The following is a 24,835-nucleotide window of genomic DNA, read 5'->3' as shown; positions in this document are numbered from 1 at the left end:
GTGATAATCAAGCAATCCTATATATTGCCTCTAATCTTGTTTTTCATGAGCTAATTAAACACATAGAGATAAACTGTCATTTTGTGGGACAGAAGTTAGTTTATGGGGAGATTAGTACTTCATTTGTTCACTAATGATTAACTGGCTTATCTTCTTACAAGTGCATTATGTGGTTCACGGCTTGATTACATTTGTACCAAGCTAGGCATGTATGATATATGTGTTTGCTTGAGGGAGAGTGTTAGAAGGATGCAACTTAGTAATGTTGTGCATTGTGTTGTTTCTCAGTTGTACAGAGTGAGTGCCTTTATTTTATAGAGCTGTGTATATACCTAACTGTGAATAGAGAATTTAGATCTTCTCTCTCTCTCTCTCCTTGAGAAAGAGCAAATTGACATTTTTGCTAGGTTGTGATGGTTTTATGAGCGGAAAATGCTATTGGTACACCTTTGTGTACACCTTGGGCTACATAAAGGTATACCAATGACAAAAAAATCCCTCATGAGACGCATAGAAGCGCGTGAGACGCATGTGAGGTGCAGGGTATTTTGGTCATAATATCCCTTTATGTAGCCCAAGATGTACAAAACAGTTGTACATCTAGCATGATTCTTTATAAGCACTAGAAATCAAAGTGCAAGGCACATATGATCTAATACATTTGATATTTGGCATGACTGATTGCTTTTATTTCATATTGTCAACTGTTCTAAGGGCTATTTCTGAGGAACTGTGTAGACTCTACTTGTGGGATGTAATCTCTGCTTATGTGTTAAAAGCTCAAGAAAATCCATGTGTTCTATCTATTAAGCTGGACTATGGAATAAAAGAGTCCATACTTGTGATGTATGCATCAATATATTCATATTTTTTACCTTGGTATATCAATATCATCCATATTCTTCTGTGAACCAGGTGTCATAAATATTTCTGATATATCCTTATCTTGACAGTAGCAACATGTCCTTCTTATAGTATTTTGTTCCTTGAGTTGAGCAGGAGCAAAACAAGGACTTCTTATCAGAGGCGGGGATGTATTGGAACATTTGGCTGGCATTGATACTGTTGCTTTAGACAAGGTAGCCAAAGTTTATTGATTTATATGTTTCACTTGCTAACAAATGCATTAACTCTAATTGTTCAAGAAAATCATTATACCTCTACAGACTGGCACCATCACAGAAGGTAAACCATCTGTCTCTGCATTGGCAACTTTGGTTCACGATGAATGCGAACTTCTTCAAATTGCTGCTGCAGTCGAAAGAACAGCATCACATCCAATTGCCAAGGCTATTATAACCAAAGCAGAGTTATTAAATTTGAATATCCCAAGTGCAAAAGGGCAATTAACAGAGCCAGGTTTTGGGTCATTAGCTGAAGTAGATGGACATTTGGTTGCAGTTGGCACTTTGCAATGGGTTCATGAACGATTCTATCAAAAAGCAGACCTCGCTGATATAATGAATCTTGAACAGATTTTGATGCATCCATCCTCAGATGGCATATCATCGTCAGAACATTCAAAGACAGTTGTTTATGTTGGACGCGAAGGGGAGGGTGTTATCGGGGCTATTGCCATATCTGATAACTTACGCCATGATGCTGTATATACTATAAACAGGTATCATTCTCTTTCATTAGTAATATAATGTTAAGAATAGCTGCTAATAAGAATAAAGAACCTCTCTTTTGTTTTATTCATATGCAGATGCAGGATTAGGATTTTTATGTTATAAAAACAGGCTTCTTGATAATGATGCAGTTAGGATAAAACTTTGAATTATTAACTTTTATTTTAGATATGAGAATCTTAGGTTTTGTTTCAATTTTGTAATTTGGTTTTGATAGCTTTTTAGATATGATTTTAGCAAATTTCATTTGAATTTTGTTGCCAACACCTCCTAGTGGCATTAAGGCTTGTGATTGTTGTTGTTTGTTTGAATTTTGTAATTTGAATTTGATAGCTTTTGTGATAGGAATTTTAGTGAAGGTGAGGGTTTACGCAAGTTAGGTCACATGTTGCTCCTTAGTGAGGTCAAAGGTTCTAGTTAAGAAACAGCCTCTTTACTAAGGGTAAGGTTGCACATAATTGACCTTCCCCAGAGCCTGCAATGTGGGAGTCTCATGCACTAGGTTCACTTTTTTTTTCCTTCTGACAGGAATTTTAAGCTATAAATAGGTATACTGATGTAAACAAAAGATACGATTATATAAGCTAAAATGGATATGGAGAAGAAATTCTCTGATTCACTGTGTATATATGATACAATGATTCCTCTCTTTTTTTTTTAATAGAGGAAGAATACAACCCAATAGGAAAGAATGAATTAAGAAAGAAGAATATATGTAATATTCCTACAATATACTCTATCAATCAAGGAAGTGATTTGGGGTATCAATCAAAAGATTGGAGATAATTTCCACTAATCAAGGGGAAATTAGCTCCTTTCCGTTTTTACATATTGATTTTGAATGAAGTTGATTGTCTTCTAATTTGGTTCATCTCTCTCTCTCTCTCTGTGTTCTCCTTTAAGTTCTTCCTCTCTCTCTCTCTCTCCTACTTTTCTGCAATTTCTTCTCTGTCACCTAATTTGGTATCAAAGAGCTTTCAAGTATGCAAATATGGGGACAGAGGATCAATTGGCTTGGTGTATTTTTGTGGAAACTGATGCCTTTGATAAAGGTTATGGACTAATTTTGAAAGAAAGAGCCCTACCATATGAAAGAAGAGCTGGTAAGGTTTATGATAAGGTTTTTCGTGACACTATATTCTTGGGAAACATGGTCATAATTCATTCCCAAGCAGAGGCAATAAGTGATGTGGAACATCTTGCAAGTGTCTATTTGGACCAAATAGACAAGCAAAAGCCAGCCCGAAAGAGTCTGAAAGAAGCCCAATGAGCCCGTTCAGTTTTTAGTGTTTCTTATGTTTCCTACTTCAATTAGAATTTAACTATTGTTTTTCTTTTTCCTGATTCAACTTGGATTTCCTTTTCTTAGTTAATTAAGGTTTAGGCTTAGCCTATAAATATTCTTGTTCTAAGTTTAGAGAGCAACTTTTGAATAATATCAGATTTCTTCTCCTAAATTCGGTTTCATCCTCAGTTTCAACATGAAACTGGTTAAAATCACTTCCTATGCCACATCAATAAGCATGTTAGTTTTTTATATTTCTCAAAGTATGCTCTAGATATGCTAAAAGATATAGGGATGCTTGGGTGCAAGCGAATGGATACCCCTATGGTTCCAAATATCAAACTATTACTGGGACATGGGAACCTATTACTGACCCTAGGCGCTATTGACTATTTGTTGGTAAACTTAACTTCCTCACAATCACCGTCCAGATATTTAATTCGTTATAAATGTGGTTAAGTCAGTTTCTAGATTCACCTTATGACAATCATTGTGACGAAGTGATTCACATCCTTCAATACATTAAAGATGCCCCTAGCCAAGGTGGATTATATTGGGATCATGGCCATAGTCAGGTTATGGGTATATACAAATGCTAAATGGGTAGGATCTCCTAGCAATAGGCAACCTACATGTGGATATTGTGTGTTTGTTGGTGGCAACTTAGTATCTTGGAAAAGTAAGAAATAAAGTGTTGTTGTTCGGTTCAATGCAAAAGCTAAATATAGGGCAATGGTCCTAACAACTTGTGAGTTGATATGGCTGAAATAATTGGTTGAGAAGTTAGGAGACATTCAAATCAAGTCTATGAAGATGGTTTGTGACCAGTGTTCTAAAAGGTGGCCGCCTAGGCGCTAGGCAACCCTTGGCCACTATGATTAAGGCCAAATCGACTCCCCTAGGCATTGGGCCTGATTAACAGGGCCCGATTGGCGCCTAGCTGCCTAGGTCACGCCCGACTTGGACTTGTCGCCTCTGAGGTCATTCACTCTCTCATCAGACGCGACCTAGACTTGTCGCCACCTGGGTCGTGCGTAGCCTGGGCTTGTCGCCGCCTGGGTCGTTCACTCTCTCTCGTCAAATGCAACCTGGACTTGTTGCCACCTGGGTCATTCACTCTCTCTCATCGGACGCAGCCCAGACTTGTTGCCACCTGGGTCACGCGCAATCTGGACTTGTCGCCTTGCTCCTTGTTGCTTGTTGTGCCATCTTCATCTTTGCTCCTTGCTGCTGCAAGCCATCTTCGTCCTTGCTACTTGCAACAAGCAGCAAGTTACAACAAGCATCATCTTCTTCTTGTTGTTTGATGCGGTCACCAATCAAGACTCGGCCCAAGGCCGACCCAACTAAACCGGAACAGTATCACCAAAATAGTAGTGCCATAATGTTATTTTAATACTTCTTAAGTTTTAGAATTTTACTTGATTTAGGATTCTATTTTATATTTCTACTTAATTTAGGGTTCTATTTCATGTTTCTACTTAATTTAGGATTCTACTTCATGTTTGATTAGAGTTTTATTTTTATTAAGATTCTAGTTGACTTTTATTTAGGATTTATTTCTATTAGAATTCTAGTTGGATTTTGTTTTCCAAATATTAGATGGATTTGGATTAGCCAAACACTATAAATATACCTAGGATCTAGAGTTTGTAATCAATTTTTAATCAATCAAATTTCAGCAACCTATTTGGGTTTTCTTAGCAAAACAGTCTTGTTTTTGCGTCCTCTTGAAAGCCAAGCTTCGGCCATTGAAGTTTGTTCTTTCAAAGGTTTATTTTGGTGTGTTTTCTTCACACTCGCGCTACACGCTGCGTCAGGTGGTATCAAAGTGGTTAATCAACCAATCAGATGACCAATCTTGAAGGTAACGGTAGCAACCAGCCTCGTGACGGTGATCAGGGGTTGTCCGCAGTTTGGAGAGCAATCGAAGAACAGCGGGAAGTAACTCGTACTATCCAGCAGCGATTGAAGCAACATAGCAACCAATTGGGCACCTTATTACAAGTTGATGATGACAGGAACCTGAATAATGGGGTGAATCAAGCCGGAGCGGGAAGACCACCCATTAATCATGTCCTTGTCAATCCTAGAAGACCAGTGATTGAAGATAGCGATGAAGAGGTTGATTTTGGTCGAGCAATAGCTAACCCTAGTGGTAGAGGGGTTAGGAGGAATGCGCATCAGCACAACCACTGGGGCAACGATGAGTATAAACTAAAAGTTGATATTCCTACCTTTAGTGGAGATCTTGATATTGAGGGGTTCCTGGATTGGATCACTAAGGTTGACCATTTTTTCGAATACATGGAGATCCCAGATGAACGATAAGTAAAGTTAGTGGCTTACAGGTTGAATGGCGGTGCATCTGTTTGGTGGGAACGATTAAGAGAAACGAGATTGAGGAAAGGCCGACAGCCGGTTCAGACATGGAGACGAATGAAGCAGCTGTTAAGAGATAGGTTTTTGCCCCCTAACTATGAACAATATATGTTTGAAACTTATCAAAGATGTGCACAGGGAATGAAGAGTGTGAATGAATATACCTCTGACTTTCTGCGATTGGCGGAGAGAAACCAATTGTCAGAAAGTGACAATCAACAAGCAACTCGTTACTTGAATGGATAGAAGCCTGCTATTCGTGATAAAATTGGGGTTCAGATGGTTTTGAATGTGCAAGAAGCAAGGAACTTAGCTTTAAAGGCTGAGTTAATGTTAAGTGAGAGATCTCGTAATGACAATTATCGTCAGTATAGTGGGAATGAAAATAAACAACCAGCTTTTGATAAAGGCAAATCGATTCAAGGAGCGCAACCCTCCAATCCACCCCATACAGTCAACCCTAATAAGGCTACAACGGGGGGAAACATTCGAGGTACTACTTCTAATCTTCCAAAATCCCCTAATCCTTATGCAAAACCTATTCTTTTAAAATGTTTCAAGTGCAATGAGGTTGGGCATCGATCTAGTGATTGTCCAAGGAGAAAAACAGTTAACATTGTAGAAAAGGAAGAGGAAGATGTTGCTGAAGAGGAAGTATATTGCGGGCCTGATGGGGAGGATGACGAAGAAGATTATGGACACGGGCAATATACCTGTGTAGTGAGGAAGTTAATGCTATCTCAAAAGAATGAAGATACTACTCAATGGCATAAGCTTTTTCGCACGAGATGTACGGTGAAAGGAAAAATCTTTGAGTTGATTATTGATCGTGGAAGTCAGGAGAACATAATAGGAAGAGACGTGGTGGCAAAGATGCAGTTAACTCCTGAAAAACATCCAAGCCCTTACATGATTGGATGGATCAAAGAAGTTGATGGCATACATGTGGATGAACGTTGCAGGGTGCCTTTCTCTATTGGTAAGTACTCCGACGAAGTCTATTGTGATATTGTTGATATGGATGCTTGCCATATTTTATTTGGGAGGCCTTGGCAATTTGATGTGGATGCTAAGCACTTGGGTAGGAAGAACACATATCAGCTTAAGGAAGAAGGTGTGCGTTATACTTTGTTAGCCATAGTGGAAAAGAATCAAACCAAAGCTTCTAAAGTGGAGCTTGATTTCGAAGATTATGTTGTCCCAGCAACCTCAACATTTGCAAACTTAGGTCTGATTTATGCTGCTAACATGACAGAAACTCCAAGGTTATTGACTCATACTGGGGTATTTTCCAGTCCGGATGGCTCAAGCATTGCTTCGCAACCCGAGGATGGTGGTGTTTCCTCTTATCGACTTGCGACTGTAAAGGAGATGGAGGTCATGGTAGCAAATCCTTCTACAGTTTATTCAAGATCTGGCATGGTTGAATCGAAGGCAATAAGATCTACTAGATTAAAGAAGCACTTAAGATGGAAGGTTCAACGTCCTCAATCTAACAGTAATAATGCAATGGAGGCAGAAGGCAACAAACATGGCGATGATTGGACCCATGCCAATGCTGATATGGCTAAGAAGGGGAGGAATGTCTTTGCTCATGTTCCCTTAGCAGAAAAGTTCAAGCGGTTCAGGAAGATGTCAAGCAAAAGTTGCACAAATAAGAAATATAAGGCGACAGCTGACAAGTATAGGAAGCACAAGGTATTTGAGATTGGAGATGAAGTTATGATCTTTTTTGAAGAAGGAACAAATTCCAGCAGGAAAGCAAAACAAGTTCAAGCCAAAGAAGTATGGTCCTTACAAGATTCCAAAGAAGACTAATGACAATGCTTATGTTGTGGATTTGCCTAATCATATGGGTATTTTTAAACATTCAAAGTGGCTAATCTCTCTTCGTACTTATCGGATGTGGATTTGTCCAAACAGGATCAAAATTCGAGGTCGAATTTTTTCTCAAGTGAAGGTGAATTATGCGGTCACCAATCAAGACTCGGCCCAAGGCCGACCCAATTAAACTGAAACAGTATCACCAAAATAGTAGTGCCATAATGTTATTTTAATACTTCTTAAGTTTTAGAATTCTACTTGATTTAGGATTCTATTTTATATTTCTACTTGATTTAGGATTTTATTTCATGTTTCTACTTGATTTAGGATTCTACTTCATGTTTGATTAGAGTTTTATTTTTATTAGGATTCTAGTTGACTTTTATTTAGGATTTATTTCTATTAGAATTCTAGTTAGATTTTGTTTTCCAAATATTAGATGGATTTGAATTAGCTAAACACTATAAATATACCTAGGATCTAGAGTTTGTAATCAAGTTTTAATCAATCAAATTTCAGCAACCTATTTGGATTTTCTTAGCAAAACAGTCTTGTTTTTGCGTCCTCTTGAAAGTCAAGCTTCAACCATTGAAGTTTGTTCTTTCAAGGGTTTATTTTGGTGTGTTTTCTTCACACTCGCGCTACACGCTGCGTCATTATTGCTTGTTCATCTTAAATAACATCAAAAAATTAAAATTAAAAAAAAAATCATTTTTCCTAAGTGCTAAGCTCCCATCTGGCGGCCAACTAGCTCCTAGCGCATCTTAGAACATTGTTTGTGACAATCAGGCTACAATGCATATTGCTTCTAATCTCTTGTTCCATGAGAGAACTAAACATATCAAGATTAGCTATTATTTGGTTAGAGAAGTTGTTCTCTAGAGGCATTATTGAACAAGAATGAAATGAGCTGAATAATCTGGAAAGCTTACTTGATTTCTTATTGAATTCAAGTATGGGATATATGTACAAGAAATCATCTAAAATATCTCCTAAAATTCAGGAATAAATTTTGAAAATAAAGTACATCAACTGAACTTTAAACTTACGGGAAGTATCCTTTTTCAAACTGCCTCATTCCTTTGATCTTAGAACCTTATCACCTTTATCTCTTTAATCTTGTAATCCTTTCTTATCTCCTAACAACCTTATCACCTCATCCCTTTAATCTTGTAAACTCCTAACAACCTTATCACTTAGTTCTCGGCTATGAGAGAAAGTTCCAAGATTTGATTTTAATTTTTCCAATCCTCTCCCTCAGATTAGTGAATAGATATCTATCATTCTCAACTTACTGATTAAGAACTTGAATCCTAGTTTGGACAATGCAATGGTAAGAATGTCCGCGTCCTGATTCTTTGTAGAGACATAGGATAGGCTAACAACTCCAAAATCAATCTCATGCTTGATAAAGTTTCTATCAGTACACATATGCTTCATCCAATCGTGTTTTTTAGGATTGTGAACTATGTTTATTGTTGATTTGTTGTCACTGTACAACTTCATAGGACATGTTATAAGAATGTTTAGGTCCTTTAGAAGTCTCTCGATCCAAATGAGTTCACATACTCCTTTTGCAATTGCTCGGTATTCTGTTTCAGCACTACCCCTAGTCACGACAGATTTCTTGCTCCTCCATGTCACAAGATTCCCCCATAACTTTGTGCAATACCTAGTTGTAGAAAGGGGTGTGCAATCAGTTATAACTGATTGCCCACTGCCAGAAGCCACCGTCGACTATCAAATCTCCTCTCTGCCATTGTAAATTAGTCCTCACCATCATAGTTGCCGTTGGGCGGCTCTCCATCATCATCGGTCGACGGCCTCCCCTCACTATCGCGGTCGCCACTATATCTCTCTTCCCCAGTTATCATTGCCATCGCCGATCGCAGCTACTTCTTAGATATGGGAGAGGTCTCGAGTTGTTGTTGTTTTGCCGTCACCGTCGCTATCTCTCACAGCCATTTCTCATATCTCACTTGTGTGGTTGTCCAGTTCTCAAATCCAGAACATCTCGTGGTCGTTTCCATCTGCCATCACCAGGATATGATCGTCACTGCTCAAATCCGCACCTAGCTCACCCAGATCTGATCGCTTTCTCCTAGATCTGCGATGTCGCCCCACTGCCTCACCGCCTGTACTTCCTTGGTGTCTTACTGCCTCCACAGTTGCCGTCGTTCGAGGCCCTTCTGTTGCCGTCACCTCCACCCTGCGACCTTCAAATTTGCCACCTGGGACTATCGAATCTCTCGAGATCTCGCCTCCATAGCCACCGTTGGCCACTGATCTACGTTGTCGTCATCTAGATCTGCGAGCCGCCACTATTGTTGTCACTCAGATCCAGCCGTTGGTCTTCAAATCTAGCTATCATTTCTCAGATCCAGCTGTCAAATCCTTAGATCTGACCATCAATCCCTCAAATCCGGTCATCTTATTCCTGGCCGGCTTAGATCTGGGTTTCATAATCTCAAATCTAGTGTGCAGCAACTCTCCGATTTCAGATCTAGGGTCAGATCTGGTTTGCAGTAGCATCTGTTCTATCTATCTAGTTGGGCTTGGGTTTTTTCGGTATGGCCTCTTTAAAACCTAAAGAAGTAAGTTCCTCTTCATCGGTGATTGTACCTATCCATGTACCGTCTTTATCTGGTATTACCGCCATTACCACCAACAAATTGAATGGTAAGAACTATATGTCTTGTTTAGCGTCTGTTCGAATGTGGTTTCGTGGGCATGGTGTTAGTGACCATTTGACTACAAGGCTTTCTGACATTAATGAAACATATATGACTGTTTGGGATTGCATATATGCACAATTGGTTACGTTGTTATGGCAATCTATAGTTGTTGATCTAATTCCTTTATTTCGTGTCTACGAGAATTGTTTCGATAGTTGGTCTCATACTCAGTAGCTATATACTAATGATATTGTGCGTTTATACACTATCATTAGTAATTTGTTCAGTATTAAAAGGGGAAACTCAGATGTGCCTACTTGCTTGGGTCGTATCCAGTATGTTGTGATAGATTTTAACGCTATGCTCCCGGTTACAACTGATCTCAATGAGCAGAAGTAGCAGAGGGACAAGTTGTTTATGGTGCTCACCCTGATAGGCCTTGGGCTCGATATGGAGGGTGTTCGCACTCAAATCTTGAGTAGTCCTACTATTCCTACCATGGAAGAGGTGTTTGCCCAGATCCTTCAAAGTACACAAGCATTTTCTGAGGCTTCAATTGGAGAGCGATCTATACTTACCTCTCAGATTCCTAGATCTTCCTCTAAGTTTGGACCTGGAGGTGGTCGTGGTCGAGGTGTTGGGTAGGGTCTCAGTGGTAGGCACCCTTATTGTAATTACTATCATCGCCCTGGTCATTACAAGGATACATGTTATGCACTTGATAGACCACCGATTCACTGGACATACCAAAGGCGTCCAAGGAATCAAGGATAATTTTGGAATTAGGAAGATGAGCTGTTAGATGAGGGGTAGAGCAGGAATTGCAAGGTTGTGTAACAACCTGCATGTGCGGATTCCAATTCCGTTAGAGAATGAGGAATAAAAGAGAGGTGCTGGTGGTGAGCGGGGGGGGGGGGGGGGGGGGTTGAAGAATTTTCCAGAAAGTAGGAGAGATCAAGGGCCTCTCGAATTGCCCTGTTTCCTTTCTTCTTCGGCTGTAATCGGTTTGGACTTTTGCTTATTGAATTAAGTATTCTTAGAATTCTATCAGCATTCCATGGTCGCCCTCCCAAGGCCAATGTTGCAATTCCTTATGGCACAGACGCACAGTCTGTGGTATCTGATACTTCTCACACTGAGCGCTCAACCTTTACATATATGATCTCTGCTGAGGAGTTGGCTAAGTATCATCAACCTTCGGGCAACTCGACAAGCCTCATCTCCCATAGCTTCTATCGCCCAAGAATCTACTTCTTCTGCACAATCACCCAATGGTACTTCTCATATTTGTCTTACTCATTCTCAACTTAGTCCTTGGATTCTTAATTCAGCAACTTCAGAGCATATTTATGGTAATAAATCCTTATTCTCTCATTTTGATTCCTCTACATCCCTTCCTCCTATCACTGTGGTTGATGGGTCTAAAACCCTTCCACTGGTATCGGTAGGACTACTCCACTTTCGTCTATTTCTCTTAATTTTGTTTTACATGTCCTTAGTTGCCCATATAGTCTCATTTCTATTCGTCGTCTCACTCATTCTTTGAATTGTCTTGTTATCTTTGATTCTGAATCTGTTCTTGTACAGGATCGGAGTACGAGACGAACGATTGGCACCCTACATGAGTTTAAGGGACTTTACCATCTTGCCCTGCCATCATCTATAACATCTACTTGTGCTACTACAAAAGCATCTCCTATTCAAATTCATTCTTGGCTTGGTCATCCTCACTTATCTACTCTTCGACAAATGATTCATTCATTGTTTTCGTTAATTGTTCTAGAATGCGAGTCCTGTCAGCTAGGAAAACATGTTCATTCTTCTTATCCTAGTCATCTTAATAAATGAGCTGATGCTCCTTTAGATCTTGTCCATTCAGACATTTGGGGTCCTAGTAAAGTCAAGTCTAAGCAAGGTTTTTCCTATTTTCTTACATTTATTAATGATTGTAATAAAAAATCTAGGGCACAAAATGAAACCCGAAAGAATACAAGCAGAATTTCCAGCAGAGAGAAAAACAAATCAAGCCTCTATTAGATTCTGAATAATGAGCTGCTTAAATGGACAACTCATAACAAACACAACCACCGCTTATTACATAGCGCTAACTGAAAGAACAAACAACAACATCATATGTAAATGTTGTGAGAAGAACACAACATGCAAACTAAACTACTCCAACACTTCCCCTCAAATCAAACTCCATTGAGGTTAAGTGATCAAATGTAGATAATCTTTCAGCGACCATAGAGCCAGCATGCACAGGAGATAATGTCAAACCAAGTTTTGTTCGCAAAAACTTAAAGCGATCTCTAGGCAGCCCTTTTGTAAGAACATCAACCACATGATTAGCTGTAGGAACATATCGAACCTCCACTTCACCATTCTCCACTTTCTCTCGAACAAGATGAACATTAACTTCAATATGTTTGGTTCGAGAATGAAAAACTGGATTTGCGGACATGCTTTTGGCAGCTAAATTATCACTCCACACAATAGGAACAGCAGCACAAGGATAGCCTAACTCTTAAAACAATGTTTTCAGTCACATTAATTCAATCACACCCAAGGCAATAGCACGATATTCGGCCTCTCATACAGATCTAGCAACAACAGTCTGTTTCTTGGATCCCTAAACAATAAGATTCTGGCCAAAAAAGACACAAAATCCACTGGTAAAGCGACGAGTTACCTTATAGCCAGCATGGTCTACATCAGTGTACACTTGTAAGGACAAATCATCTCGTGAGGGAGGGAAAACCAAGCCCAAGCCAGTTGTGCCCTTTAGGTATCGAAAAAGACGCTTACAAGCTAACTAATGTTGCACCTCGGGACTAGAAAAAAATTGTCTCAGTTTGTTAACTGTAAAAGCTATGTTCGGACGAGTATATGTCAAGTATTGCAGTGGGCCAATGAGTGTTCTATACAAAGAGGGATTGAAAAATAGTTCTCCTTCATCTGTTAATGAAACACCAGCAACCATAGGAGTATCACATGGCTTGCTATCGTGCATATTAGCCTTTTTCAGTAAGTCAAGTACATACTTAGTTTGAGTGAGGTAAATACCACTGTTGTCTCTGTAAGCTTCAAAACCCAAGAAATAGTTCACTGAACCAAGAGTTTTAAGAGCAAAATGAGTGTCCAAAGCTTTAATACATGACTTAAGTGCATCATTATCAGAACCAGTGAGTAGAATATTATCAACATAGACCAACACATAAAGCACACAATCAACAGTCTTCTTAACAAACAAAGACGCATCCGATACAGCACGAACAAAACCCCATGACTGTAAGGTTGTTCTCAACTTCATATACCAAGCTCTAGGAGCCTGCTTCAACCCATACAAAGACTTCTTTAACTTGCAAACATGTGTAGGTAGCTGAGTATTAACAAATCCCTCAGGTTGGACCATATAAACTGTTTCGGTTAAGTCTCCATTGAGAAAAGCATTATTTACATCAACTTGTTGGATGTCCCAACCATAGGTAGCTACCAAAGCAAACAAAACTCGAATTGTTGGAGCCTTAACAACCGAGCTAAAGGTTTCAGCATAATCTACACCCGGAGTTTAATGAAATCCCTTAGCAACAGCCTAGCTTTATACTTAAGAACAGAACCATCAGTATTGTATTTCACCCTAAACACCCATTTACAACCAACCAGATTCATATCCTTAGACAGAGGAACCAAATCCCAAGTGTGACTTTTCCGCAAGGCTGTATACTCTTCATTCATGGCCTGAACTCATCGTGAGTCTAAAAGGGCCTCACTAACTCAACTAGGCTCAACGAAACTCACTAAGGCATGAGGAGAAGGAGCAACTAACTGTTTGGACTTGGATCTTGTGATCATAGGATGAAAGAAGGGGCAGGAACAGGTTTAGATGGCTTAGGTTGAGACTAAGGTGCTGAACTAGATATAGGACGGGGCACAGATACAGCTGAAGAAGCTGGATTAGATTGCATCTCCTGTAAGTGTTCTGCAAATGGAGAGGAAACATTTCTTTGATTACCAGACGGTGTGGAGACCCACCGGAACTGGGGCAACCGAGGAACACCATGAAGAATTAGAGTGAGTGAAAATAGGTTCCAGAAAAGCAATAGAATACCCTTGAGGGATGGATGACTTAGGCACTGAAGAAGTAGAAAACAAAGAAGAATAAGGAAAATCACTAGGATTAAATTGGACATGCCGAGACACATACACTCTTCCAGATGGATGCAAGCACTTGTAACCGATTTGAGTATGACTATAGCCAAGAAAAACACACTTGGCAGAGTAAAAATCAAACTTATGTCGATTATATGGAGGAAGAAAAGGAAAACAAGCACAACCAAAAGGTTGGAGAATGAAGTAATTAGGTTGTTTGTTATACAACAGTTCAAATGGTGTTAAGGACTTGAGAGAGGAAGAAGGAAGCAAGTTAATAAGATGAACTGCTGTTTGGAAAGAGTCCACCCAAAATCAAAGAGGCATACGAGCACGAGACAACAATGTTAAACCCATCTCAACGATGTGTCTGTGCTTGCGCTCGGCTACACCATTCTGTTGATGAGTATGTGGGCAAGTAAATCGAGATTGGATTCCATGAGTTTGAAGGCAAGGTAGGAAAGCTCGAAATTCCCCCCCATTATCAGTTTACAAAGCCTTAAGCTTAGTGTTGTATTGAAGTTCAGCAAACTTGTGAAATATAGTAAAAGTAGACAAGGCATCTGATTTAAGCTTTAGGGGGTAGATCCAAGTATACCGAGTGTATGCATCAACAAAAATGATGTAGTATCTATAGCCTTCTACAGACAAAACAGGGGTAGGTCCCCAAAGATCAGAATAAATCAGTTCCAAGGGTTTAACAGCAGTGATATCATGACTTGAAAAAGGAAACTGACTTAATTTTCCAATCCTACAAGAATCACAAAATGACAAATCTGAAACGGAGCAAGAAATTCCCATTTTATTCAATATAGATCTGAGTACATTTATAGAAGGATGTCCCAATCTATCATGCCACTATTGGCAAATTTGAGTATGCTGAACAACATTTACAACATGTGGTGACTCATGACAAAATGAGTTTGACCTTGTACATGTATCTAGTTTATTACATGTATTTGAAAGCAACGCAGAAGGAGCAAAGGAAGTTTCTAGGGATGAAGCAAGAATGTTGCCACCAGCGGAACAAGAGGCTAGAGTCAACCAATAAAGCCCATCCTTAAGGTGTCCCCGAAGCAGCACTAGTCCGGAAGCTTTGTCCTTAATCAAATAAACATTTGAATCAAATTCAGCCACAACATTATAGTTATGAGTAAGCTGAGATACACTAATCAAATTCTTCTTCATACTAGGAATATGGAGAACATTAGGCAAGGGAAGAGCTAAATGTGGTTGGGATTGCAAATAACTAGTGCCAACATGAGTAATAGGAAGTTGCTTACCATTACCAACAGCAACTTTGTCTCCACCAGTATAGGGAGCATGCAAAGAAAGGTTATTTAGGTTGGAGGTGATATAATTAGTTACTCTAGAGTCAACAAACCAATTTGAATCTGGAAGAGAATGAGAGGTTGCAAAGTTGTCAGGTGTGAGAATTAGAAGGACTACCATAGTGAGCGCCTTGCATTGAAGCCATGTCATTAGTGTAGACCCCATTAGAATCACTAAAGGAGGCCAAGTAAGCTCTAGAAGGATACTGATTCATAAACTGAGGCTGATTAACAAACTAAGGTGGATTACCACCATCAGATCTGCCAAAACTTGTCTTTGATGGCCGCTGGAAATTTTTATCAAATTGGTGATAATACTGATCCACAAAATGGCCTGGCTTACCACACAACTGACAGTAAATTCTTCTATTAGAATTTCTACCTCGTCCTCTTCCTCCTCCTCTATTACCATATCCATTGCCTCGCTAAGAGGACCCTCCTCGAGTACTACCAAAATTAGAATTCTGAGCAGAAGGTATTGAAGCCACATTTACATGCATAGTAGAGACCGAATCAAAATTTACTGCCGAGTTTTTGACTGAAAGTCTTTGCTCATGCATCAACAAGAAGTATTGTACCTTCTCCAAGTCTATCTCATCCATTTGATATGTAATAAGGCTAACGACCGTCTCATACTCCTAATCTAGACCATTAAGAATTGCAAGTAACAATTCTTTGTCATTCAGTGGTTCACCTATTGCTGCCAAAGCGTGTCCAACTGTTTTAATCTTGAGAATGAAATCATTTATAGATAGAGAATCCTTTTTCATAGATCGCAACTGTTGTTTTAATTGAAAGAATTTAGCTATAGTGTGGCGAGAGTACAAATTTTCTAGAATACTCCATACCTTAGCCGATGACTCACTATAAATCACCTGTGCAAGTACCTCTTGATCGATTGTTGAGAACAGCCATCCCAACAAAAGCTAATCGGATCGAATCCAGCTCAAATATGTTGGATTAACTTATGTTTCTTCACTATCGGATGCAGCCAAAAACTTCATAGGAGGTGTCGCTTTATTGAGAAATGACACGAGATCAAAGGCACGCGTCATAGCAAGGACTTGTGCCTTCCAAAAGATATAGTTGCCAGAATTGAGTTTAATCGGGGCGAAATTTAACGCCTTAGCAACTGACGAGAAATTTGACTGAGATGTAGTCAATAACAAGGAGGAAGAATGAGGAGAAGGAGACGAGGAAGAATTGAGAGTTTGATTGGAGGCCATCGATTTAGAGTTGAGGCTCTGATACCATGTAATGAAAAATTTAGGGCACAAAATGAAACCAGAAAGAATACGAGCGGAATTTCCAGCAGAGAGAAAAACAAATCAAGCCTCTATTAGATTCTGAATAATGAGCTGCTTAAATAGACAACTCATAACAAACACAACTACTGCTTATTACATAGCGCTAACTGAAAGAATAAACAACAACATATGTAAATGCTAAGAGAAGAACACAACATGCAAACTAAACTACTCCAACAATGATCATTCTTGTTGTGTTTGGCTTTACTTAATGAAAGATCGTTCTGAATTGCAATCTTTATTTACTTCCTTTTGTAATGAAATCTCTACTCAATTTGGTCGTACCATTCGGGTCCTTCGCAATGATAATGCTAAAGAATATTGTTCTCATGTGTTTCAGGTTTTTCTCATCTCGGGGTATTGTCCATCAGTTCTCTTTTACTTGTACTTCGCAACAAAAATGTGGTGGTTGAACGTAAAAACCATCATCTCATTGAGACTGCTTGGACACTTCTCCTTCACATGCATTTGCCTGTTGTCTTTTGGGATGCCGCTCTTCTCACTTTTAGTTATCTGATCAACAGGATGCCATCTACTATTCTGAATGGGGCCATTCCACATACTTTACTCTTTCCTCATGGTCCCATCTATCCTATTCCTCCTCGTGTCTTTGGATCAACCTATTTTGTCCATCTTCTTTCCCTTGGTCGTGATAAATTGTCTCCTCGCTCGATCAAGTGTGTGTTCCTAGGCTACTCTCGCCATCAAAAGGGATACAAGTGCTACTCCCCTGAACTTGGTAAGTACTTTGTCTTTTCTGATGTCACATTCTTTGAGTCTACACCTTTTTTCTCTTCTTCGTCTGATGGGTCTTCTTCCTCCATTCATGAGGTTCTTCCTGTCCCTTCTTTTCCTACTCTGGTCTCAGTACTTGTTTATGTTCCTCTTGTTCCTTTCCAAACTTATCAACGTCGTTCTAAGCCTTCATTAGTGCCTCCCTCACCCACTCTTATTGCTGATGATGGTATTGCTCTAGACCCATGCCCTTCTCCAACTGGTGTCATTATTTCGTCTCCCTCCGACTCTGCCCAAGCTCCTGTTTGTTGTGGTACACATTCCACTGGCAATCCTCATCCCATTTATACTTTTGTGAGCTATCACCGTTTGTCATCTGTTTATTCTGCTTTTGTCTCTGCTCTTTCGTCTATTTCTATGCCTAAGACAGATGTTGAAGCTCTTCTCACCCCGGGTGGAGACATGCTATGGATAAGAAGATGTCTGCCTTGTTGGCTAATGAGATATGGGATCTAGTGCCTCTCCCTCCGAGGAAGTCTACTATTGATTGTCGGTGGGTGTTTACAGTTAAGGTTGGTCCGAATGGTTCTATTGATCGTCTAAAGGCTCGGTTGGTTGCTAAGGGCTATACTCAAATTTTTTGCCTAGATTATGGTGATACACACTCTCTTGTATCTAAGATTGCTTATGTTCGTGCTTTTCTTGCTATAGCCACTATTCAACAATGGCCTCTTTATCAGTTGGATGTTAAAATTATTTTTCTTCACGGCGACCTTTAAAAGGAAGTGTATATGGTGCAACCTCCTGGTTTTGTTGCTTAGGGAGAGTCCCAACTGGTATGTCGCAAGAAGAAATCCTTATATGGCCTGAAGCAATCTCCTCGGTGTTGGTTTGGTCGCTTCAATTCGGTCATCCAATCTTTTGGTATGAGTAGAAGTGAAGTTGATCATTATGTTTTCTATCGTCATTCTCCTGGTGGAGTCATATTATTGGTGGTGTACGTAGATGACATTATTATTACAGGAGATGATGATGTTGGTATTCGACAGTTGAAGACTCATTTGCATTCTTATTTCCAGACCAAGGATTTGGGCAGGTTGAAGTATTTTCTTAGCATTGAGATAGCTCAATTTGCCCATGGTGTGTGCATCTCTCAAAGGAAGTATGCCTTAGATATTTTGGAAGAGATTGGTATGCTTGATTCCCGGCCTATAGATACTCCTATGGATCCTAATGTTAAGTTTGTACCAAGATAGGGGGAACCATTAGAGGATCCGTGGTGATATAGGAGACTAGTTAGGAAGCTTAATTATCTCATCATCACACAGCCAAACATCTCTTTTGTTGTTAGTGTGGTAAGTCAATTCTTGGACTCTCCATGTGATAGTCACTGACACGTTTTAGTGCGTATCTTGAGATACATTAAAAGTGCTCCTGGTAAAGGCTTGTTGTTTGAGAACAAAGGACACAAGCAAGTTGTTGGATATACTGATGCAGATTAGGCTGGTTGTCCCACAAATAAGCGCTCTACCTCGGGTTATTGTATTCTGATTGGAGGAAATTTGGTGTCTTGGAATAGTAAGAAGTAGAATGTTGTGGCTAGATCTAGCACAGAAACGGAATATTAAGCTATGGCTTTAGCCACATGTGAGTTGATTTGGCTCAAGCAACTTCTTACGTACAGAGTTGAAATTTAGAGATTCAAGACCTATGCAACTTATTTATGATAATCAAGCGGCTCTTCATATTGCCTCTAATCCAGATTTTCATAAACAGACTAAACACATAGAGACACGTAGAGATAGACTGTCACTTTGTGAGACAAAAATTGATCTTTGAAGAGATTAGTACATCATTTGTTGGCTCTAATAACTAGCTGATGTCACAACCCTAGAGTTAGTTAGGGTTGTGATAGGAATTGGGAGAAGAAATCAGAATTGTAGGAGGGGGAAAATCAGTAGAAAGAGGGAGAGATAATGAGAGAAAGGGAGAGAACTTGAGGGAGATTGGAGAGAGTCTTGAGGAGAAATGAGAATTAAGAATTCATTCAAATCAAGCCTATCCTCTCCTCTTACAATTGGCCTTTTTATAAGCATAGTAGCTAGTTAACTAATTTCTAACAGCATCCTAACAGCACCCATGTGCTCTAACAACTTGTAAAAATATTCTATCAAACCATTGCAACCTTATTACAATGATGTCCTTCTATTATTCCTTGAGTCATGACAATTATCCCCTCCTTGATAGAGTTCTTGTCTCCAAGAACTTGCAGCAACTATTCATTGCTTTTCATCCAATACCCGCTTTCTCAATCCGTTTCATTCTTCTTGCTTGCTTGCATTTTTTAGGCCTCTTCTTCTTCGTTCTTAGGTTTCCAAGGTCCATCCCAAGCATACTTTGGCCTAGAGCTTCAATTGAAGAAATCTGATCGAGTTCAAGTTCGATGCCCCCACCTTCTGCAATAGCTGGCCAACCAAATCGGTCTCCCTTTCCAATACAAGGATGGATAATGAATCTACAGCCATGGCTGCCTTTACTGTGTTCCCATTCAACCCATGGCCAATCTTTGTTGCAAAAATATCAACAACATCCTGGAAATATAGTGATGAAGAGTTGTAGACTTGCCTTGGGTGCTCAAACCAATGCTGTTTGTGAGCATTGGAATTAGGGGCTGCTGTGATTTCAATCCCTGATTTATTAGCTTCCAACTCTTGTAAAGTGTGATCTTGCAGATCTCCTCATCCAATCTACTTTCATGTTCTGAATCCTTAGTTACTGTTGGGAAAAAGGAACCGGTATTCCTTATCATTTTATTGATGTCAATAATAAAATTTATACAAGAGGTTCCTAAGAATTCTCCTATATTTTAGGACTAGATTACATTCCTACTTTATTGGACTAGATTACTTACCTTCTATCTAGGATTAGATTACATCAATTTAAATACAATAAGAAGATAAAACATAAGAATAAATACAAAAGATAAAAGAATAAAAAACAATCTATCTCTATCTTCAGATATTTTAACACTCCCCCTCAAGCTGGTGAGTGGATGTCTTCCATTCCTAGCTTGCTTACTAGTTCCTCAAATTTCCTAATAGGAAATTCTTTAGTGAGAAGATCTGCCACCTGTTGATTAGTTGAAACATAGGAGATTTGCAGCGGCCTGGATTCCAGTTTTTCTTTCACGAAATGCTTGTCAATCTCAATGTGCTTGGTTCGGTCGTGTTGTACCGGATTATGAGCAATATTGATTGCTGATTTATTGTCGGATAGAAGCTCAAGAGGATATTGTATTTGAATCTTCAAATCTTCTAGGATAATTTTCAGCCACAAGAGTTCTCACACACCAAGAGCCATAGCTCTAAATTCAGCCTCGGCACTTGACCGAGCTACTACTCCTTGTTTCTTACTTCTCCAAGATACCAAATTTCCTCCTAGGAATATGCAGTACCCAGTTGTGGAACGTCTATCAACTAAAGAGCCTCCATAATAAGCATCCGTGTCCCCTTGAATTTTTAGAATAGCTCCTGGTGCAAAAAGAATGCCTTTGTCTGGTGTAGCTTTCAAATAATGAAGAATTTTCCTTACTGCTTGCATGTGTTCCTCATTGGGGCTATGCATGAATTGACTTACTAGGCTTACTCCAAATGCTATGTCTAACCTAGTATGTGAGAGATATATCAGTTTCCCTATCAACCTTTAGAACTGCCCTTTATCTATTGCTTCTCCAGAGTAATTTTCTCATAGCTTGGTTTTTGGATCTATTGGAATTTGAGCTCCCTTTCCTCCTAGCAGTCCAGTCTCAGTCAATAAGTCAAGAGTGTACTTATGCTGACTATCCCAATGTAAGTGAGCATTGAAATAATCCCTTGCATTATCTGTCCTAAATTTTTGAATTTGAGTTCCAAATTGTGTGTGAATCATTTTGCAAAAATAAGGGAGAACAGTCCCAATACTAGCCTTATCCTTTAATAAGAAAACCCAACACATTCTAGTGCAACCATCTATGAATGAGAATCTGAGATGAACCACTTGGCCCCCTAACTGATTTGAAAATTCTTGAAGGACCCCAAACATCTGAATGAATCAAAGCAAAAGGTCTAGATGATAGTTTATTGCTAATTGAATAAGAGATTCTATGATGTCTGGCCATAACACACACATCACACTGAAAAATACTAGGATCAAGAGTTTTAAACAAAGTAAGAAACATTTCCTTCACTAAACTAAAAGGAGGATGACCTAGGCGAAGATGATGAAGCCAAATGGCAGCTCGATTAGAGGCTGTTTTTTGGGTTGAGTAGGCTGCCTGCAGCTAATCTTTAGGCTTAGTGCTCCTCCCTTGTAAGATATACTGTTGCTCTTTAGCCACACCAATCGTCCTCCCCGTGTCCATGTCCTGAAATTTACACACATATGGAGAGAAAACAGCATTGCAATTGAGGTCTTGAGTGAGTTGTTTTATGGAGATAAGTTTGAGGGTTAAATCTGGTACATAAAGTACCGAATTTATTAACAAATTTGGACCAAAGTTAACTTTGCCTTTTCCTTTAATGGGAATTGTGGTCCCATTGGCAATAGTGATTTGTTTGGATGATGTAAAAGGCTCATAAGTATGAAAAAACTGGAAATTGGGTGTCATATGGTTAGTAGCCCCTGAATCCAAGATCCATGTGTTATTCCTACCAGTTTTGGAGGCTAAAAAAGGAGTAAAACATATTCGTTTACCTTGTTGAGCCATAGAGCAGGATGCTCCTCCATCTTAAATGGTCTTTAAGAACTCCTTCAGCTTATTAATCTCCTTTTTATTGAGTTGGTTGAAGTCCATTCCAACACCAGTGCCAGTTCTAGCACCCGGCCTTTCTTCCTTTTCTGCTTCTCCCTCATGTTCTTTGTTTGAAAGGTAGTTTTGAGGGTAGTTTTGTGGAGGACCTTGAGTCCTTATATTCTTGAATCCACCAAGTCTGTTGAGGACTGCTTCCTTCCCATGCAACTTGAAGCAGGTCTCCTTAGTGTGCCTCGGCTTATTACAGAAGGTGCACCACTGCCCTTCTCGTCCGGACTTATTCTGGTTTGTTGACTGCTTCTATGATTTGTACTTATTCTGGTTTGTTGACTGCTTCTATGATTTGTTGTTGGAAAGGAGTGCTGATTCTTCCATAATGGATCCACCAAGCATGGCTCCTATCCTATTTTCTTCACTTCTAACAATAGCAAACATCTCATTTAGGCTAGGTAATTTATCCTTACCGAGAATTTGAACCCGTGCTTGATCGAACTCGGGATTTAAGCTTGCTAGGAACTCTACTATCTAGTCTCTTTCAAGAATCTGATTGAGGGTAGTAGTATCCGCTTGGCACACCATCTTTATAGCTTGGTATTGATCGATCTCTAACCATAGGCCTAGCATCAGATTATAATACTCTGTGACTATTAATTGGCCTTGCGTTGAACCATTGATCTTTGTTTTGACATCAAAGATTACAGATGCATCCTTGGCCTTTAAGTCTAATAAATAGTCTTCCAAACTTCTCGGGCAGTACTAAGGAACATAAAGTTCCTGCTAATATCTGGTTGTATTGTGCTCCATAGCCACGACATGATGCTGGAGTCTTCCATATCCCATGTACTGAAGCTTGGGTCAGTTTTCGGTGGAGGATTCCCAGTTAGGTGAGTGCTCTTTCCTCGGCCCTTAAGAAAGGTTTTGATTAGCTACGACTATTGAAGAAAATTCCTACCATCTAGCCGGTATGATTGGTGAACACTTGGTAGTTCGCCGGCAAAAGGAGGTTGATCCACTGGAACTGTTTCTCTAGTGATGGTGAAGAAGACGGATTTGTTGATGTTTCTGACATGGTTATGAAGGAAGAGCAGAATGATGAATGGTTTAGATGGCTAGAACCCAAAAAACGGGTGCTATTAAGGCACGAGCAATGAAGGCACTAAAAAAAAGGATTGTGCAATGAAGGCACTGGTTACTAGAAGAGAAGGCTTGGATCAGCAAGCTTTGATACCATGTTGGGAAAAAGGAACCAGTATTCCTTATCATTTTATTGATGTCAATAATAAAATTTATACAAGAGATTCCTAAGAATTATCCTATATTTTAGGACTAGATTACTTACCTTCTATCTAGGATTATATTACATCAATTTAAATACAATAAGAAGATAAAACATAAGAATAAATACAAAAGATAAAAGAATAAAAAACAACCTATCTCTATCTTGATCTCAGCTGCAACCTATCTCTATCTTCAGATATTTTAACAGTTACCATTGATAAATTGGCTTTGATTCCAGCAACAACTTCCTTAATATTGATTGATTTTTCAGTTAGTTCCTCTTGATTCCATGCAAGTAATCCAGCAGCTTCTTTTTCCCCGTCTTCGTCGAGATATTTCTCTACATGCACTTCTCCTTCAAAAGGATTCGTGGGCTCCTTTTGATCTGCTGTCCTATCAACCTAATCAATATAATTTTCCTTGAGATTATGCTTTTCACCACCAAAATTACTCTCAATATTGCAGCCATCTTTCTAGTCACTGCTGCCTCCGTCAAAATGTTTCTTTTTCTACCCAAAGTCTAGAGTAGGCAGTGAATTGATCGTTCGTAATCTTGTCTCCTCCTTTGACTGCTCCACTCTAAGGAATTCCTCCTTGTTAAAATTTCCGTGATAATCATCAAAATATTCTACCGGAAAATTGTAAAAATACTTCTTAATAAGTATCATCGCAAACTCTTGTAGCTTCTCACGGAACATACGGCCAAATTCCTCGCACTCTTCATCAATCCCACTTCTTTTTTCCTTATTCCCGTGGCTGATCTCCTTCGCAAAATCCTTTCCCCATGTTTGATGCTTCTGGTCAACTGAAAATGCAGCCTTCTTTGCCTGTCATTAAGGCTCCATTCCAACTGAAAAGGAAGCTTTCTTCTGCTGCAATTGAAGGCTCATCTGACCCATGTATGCACTGCCTCGCCTAGCTTCACAAGTAGAACACTCTACTGAAAATGCAGCACTATTCCCCTATAATTGAGGCTGCTCTCTTGCTTGAAAATTAACCACTGAAAAAGCAGCATCATTCGACTGCAATTGAGACCCCTTTTGTTTCATGTGTGCCCTGCTTCCCATGGTCGACATCTCACGAACATGACACTTGAAAGACCAATACATACCACTCTTCTTCAAACAAGTTAACCAAAATTCAAAGCCAAAATTAACCTTTGTTTCCCTTTGCTCACAGTATAGAATTTCGATTGGAATCCACCGCCTAAAATTACTACTCCATTATGATCTACCTTAATGAAGTTTGATCATAATTACCGCAAAGGAGCGCCACAAGTCACAGCCCAGAATCACCCATCCAAATTCGCCTTCAAAAATTCACTCCCAGCTGCTCCGAACCTTGCTGGAATCAAATACTGAAATTACCGGGCTTCTTAGCCGAGACCTAGACCTATTCCCTCTTCACGTCGTCCCTCCACGTCAGAATTGGCACCTTTGTCTCCTC

General features: G+C 39.5%; 1 protein-coding gene across 3 annotated transcripts in view; it reads left to right on the top strand.

The window, feature by feature from the left end:
• Positions 1-24,835, top strand: part of LOC127813427 (copper-transporting ATPase PAA2, chloroplastic) — a 119,442-nt gene that overhangs the window by 79,940 nt on the left and 14,667 nt on the right. For all 3 annotated transcript variants that reach the window (XM_052354388.1, XM_052354387.1, XM_052354389.1), the window contains 2 exons: positions 1,000-1,079; positions 1,167-1,621. In XM_052354388.1, coding sequence (XP_052210348.1) covers positions 1,000-1,079; positions 1,167-1,621 — 535 coding nt within the window. The remainder of the gene's footprint in view (positions 1-999; positions 1,080-1,166; positions 1,622-24,835) is intronic.

Source organism: Diospyros lotus, chromosome 11, assembly GCF_014633365.1.
Source record: "Diospyros lotus cultivar Yz01 chromosome 11, ASM1463336v1, whole genome shotgun sequence".
NCBI lineage: Eukaryota > Viridiplantae > Streptophyta > Magnoliopsida > Ericales > Ebenaceae > Diospyros > Diospyros lotus.
The sequence above is the reverse complement of the archived record's forward strand: the minus strand, read 5'-3'. Positions and strand labels throughout refer to the sequence as shown.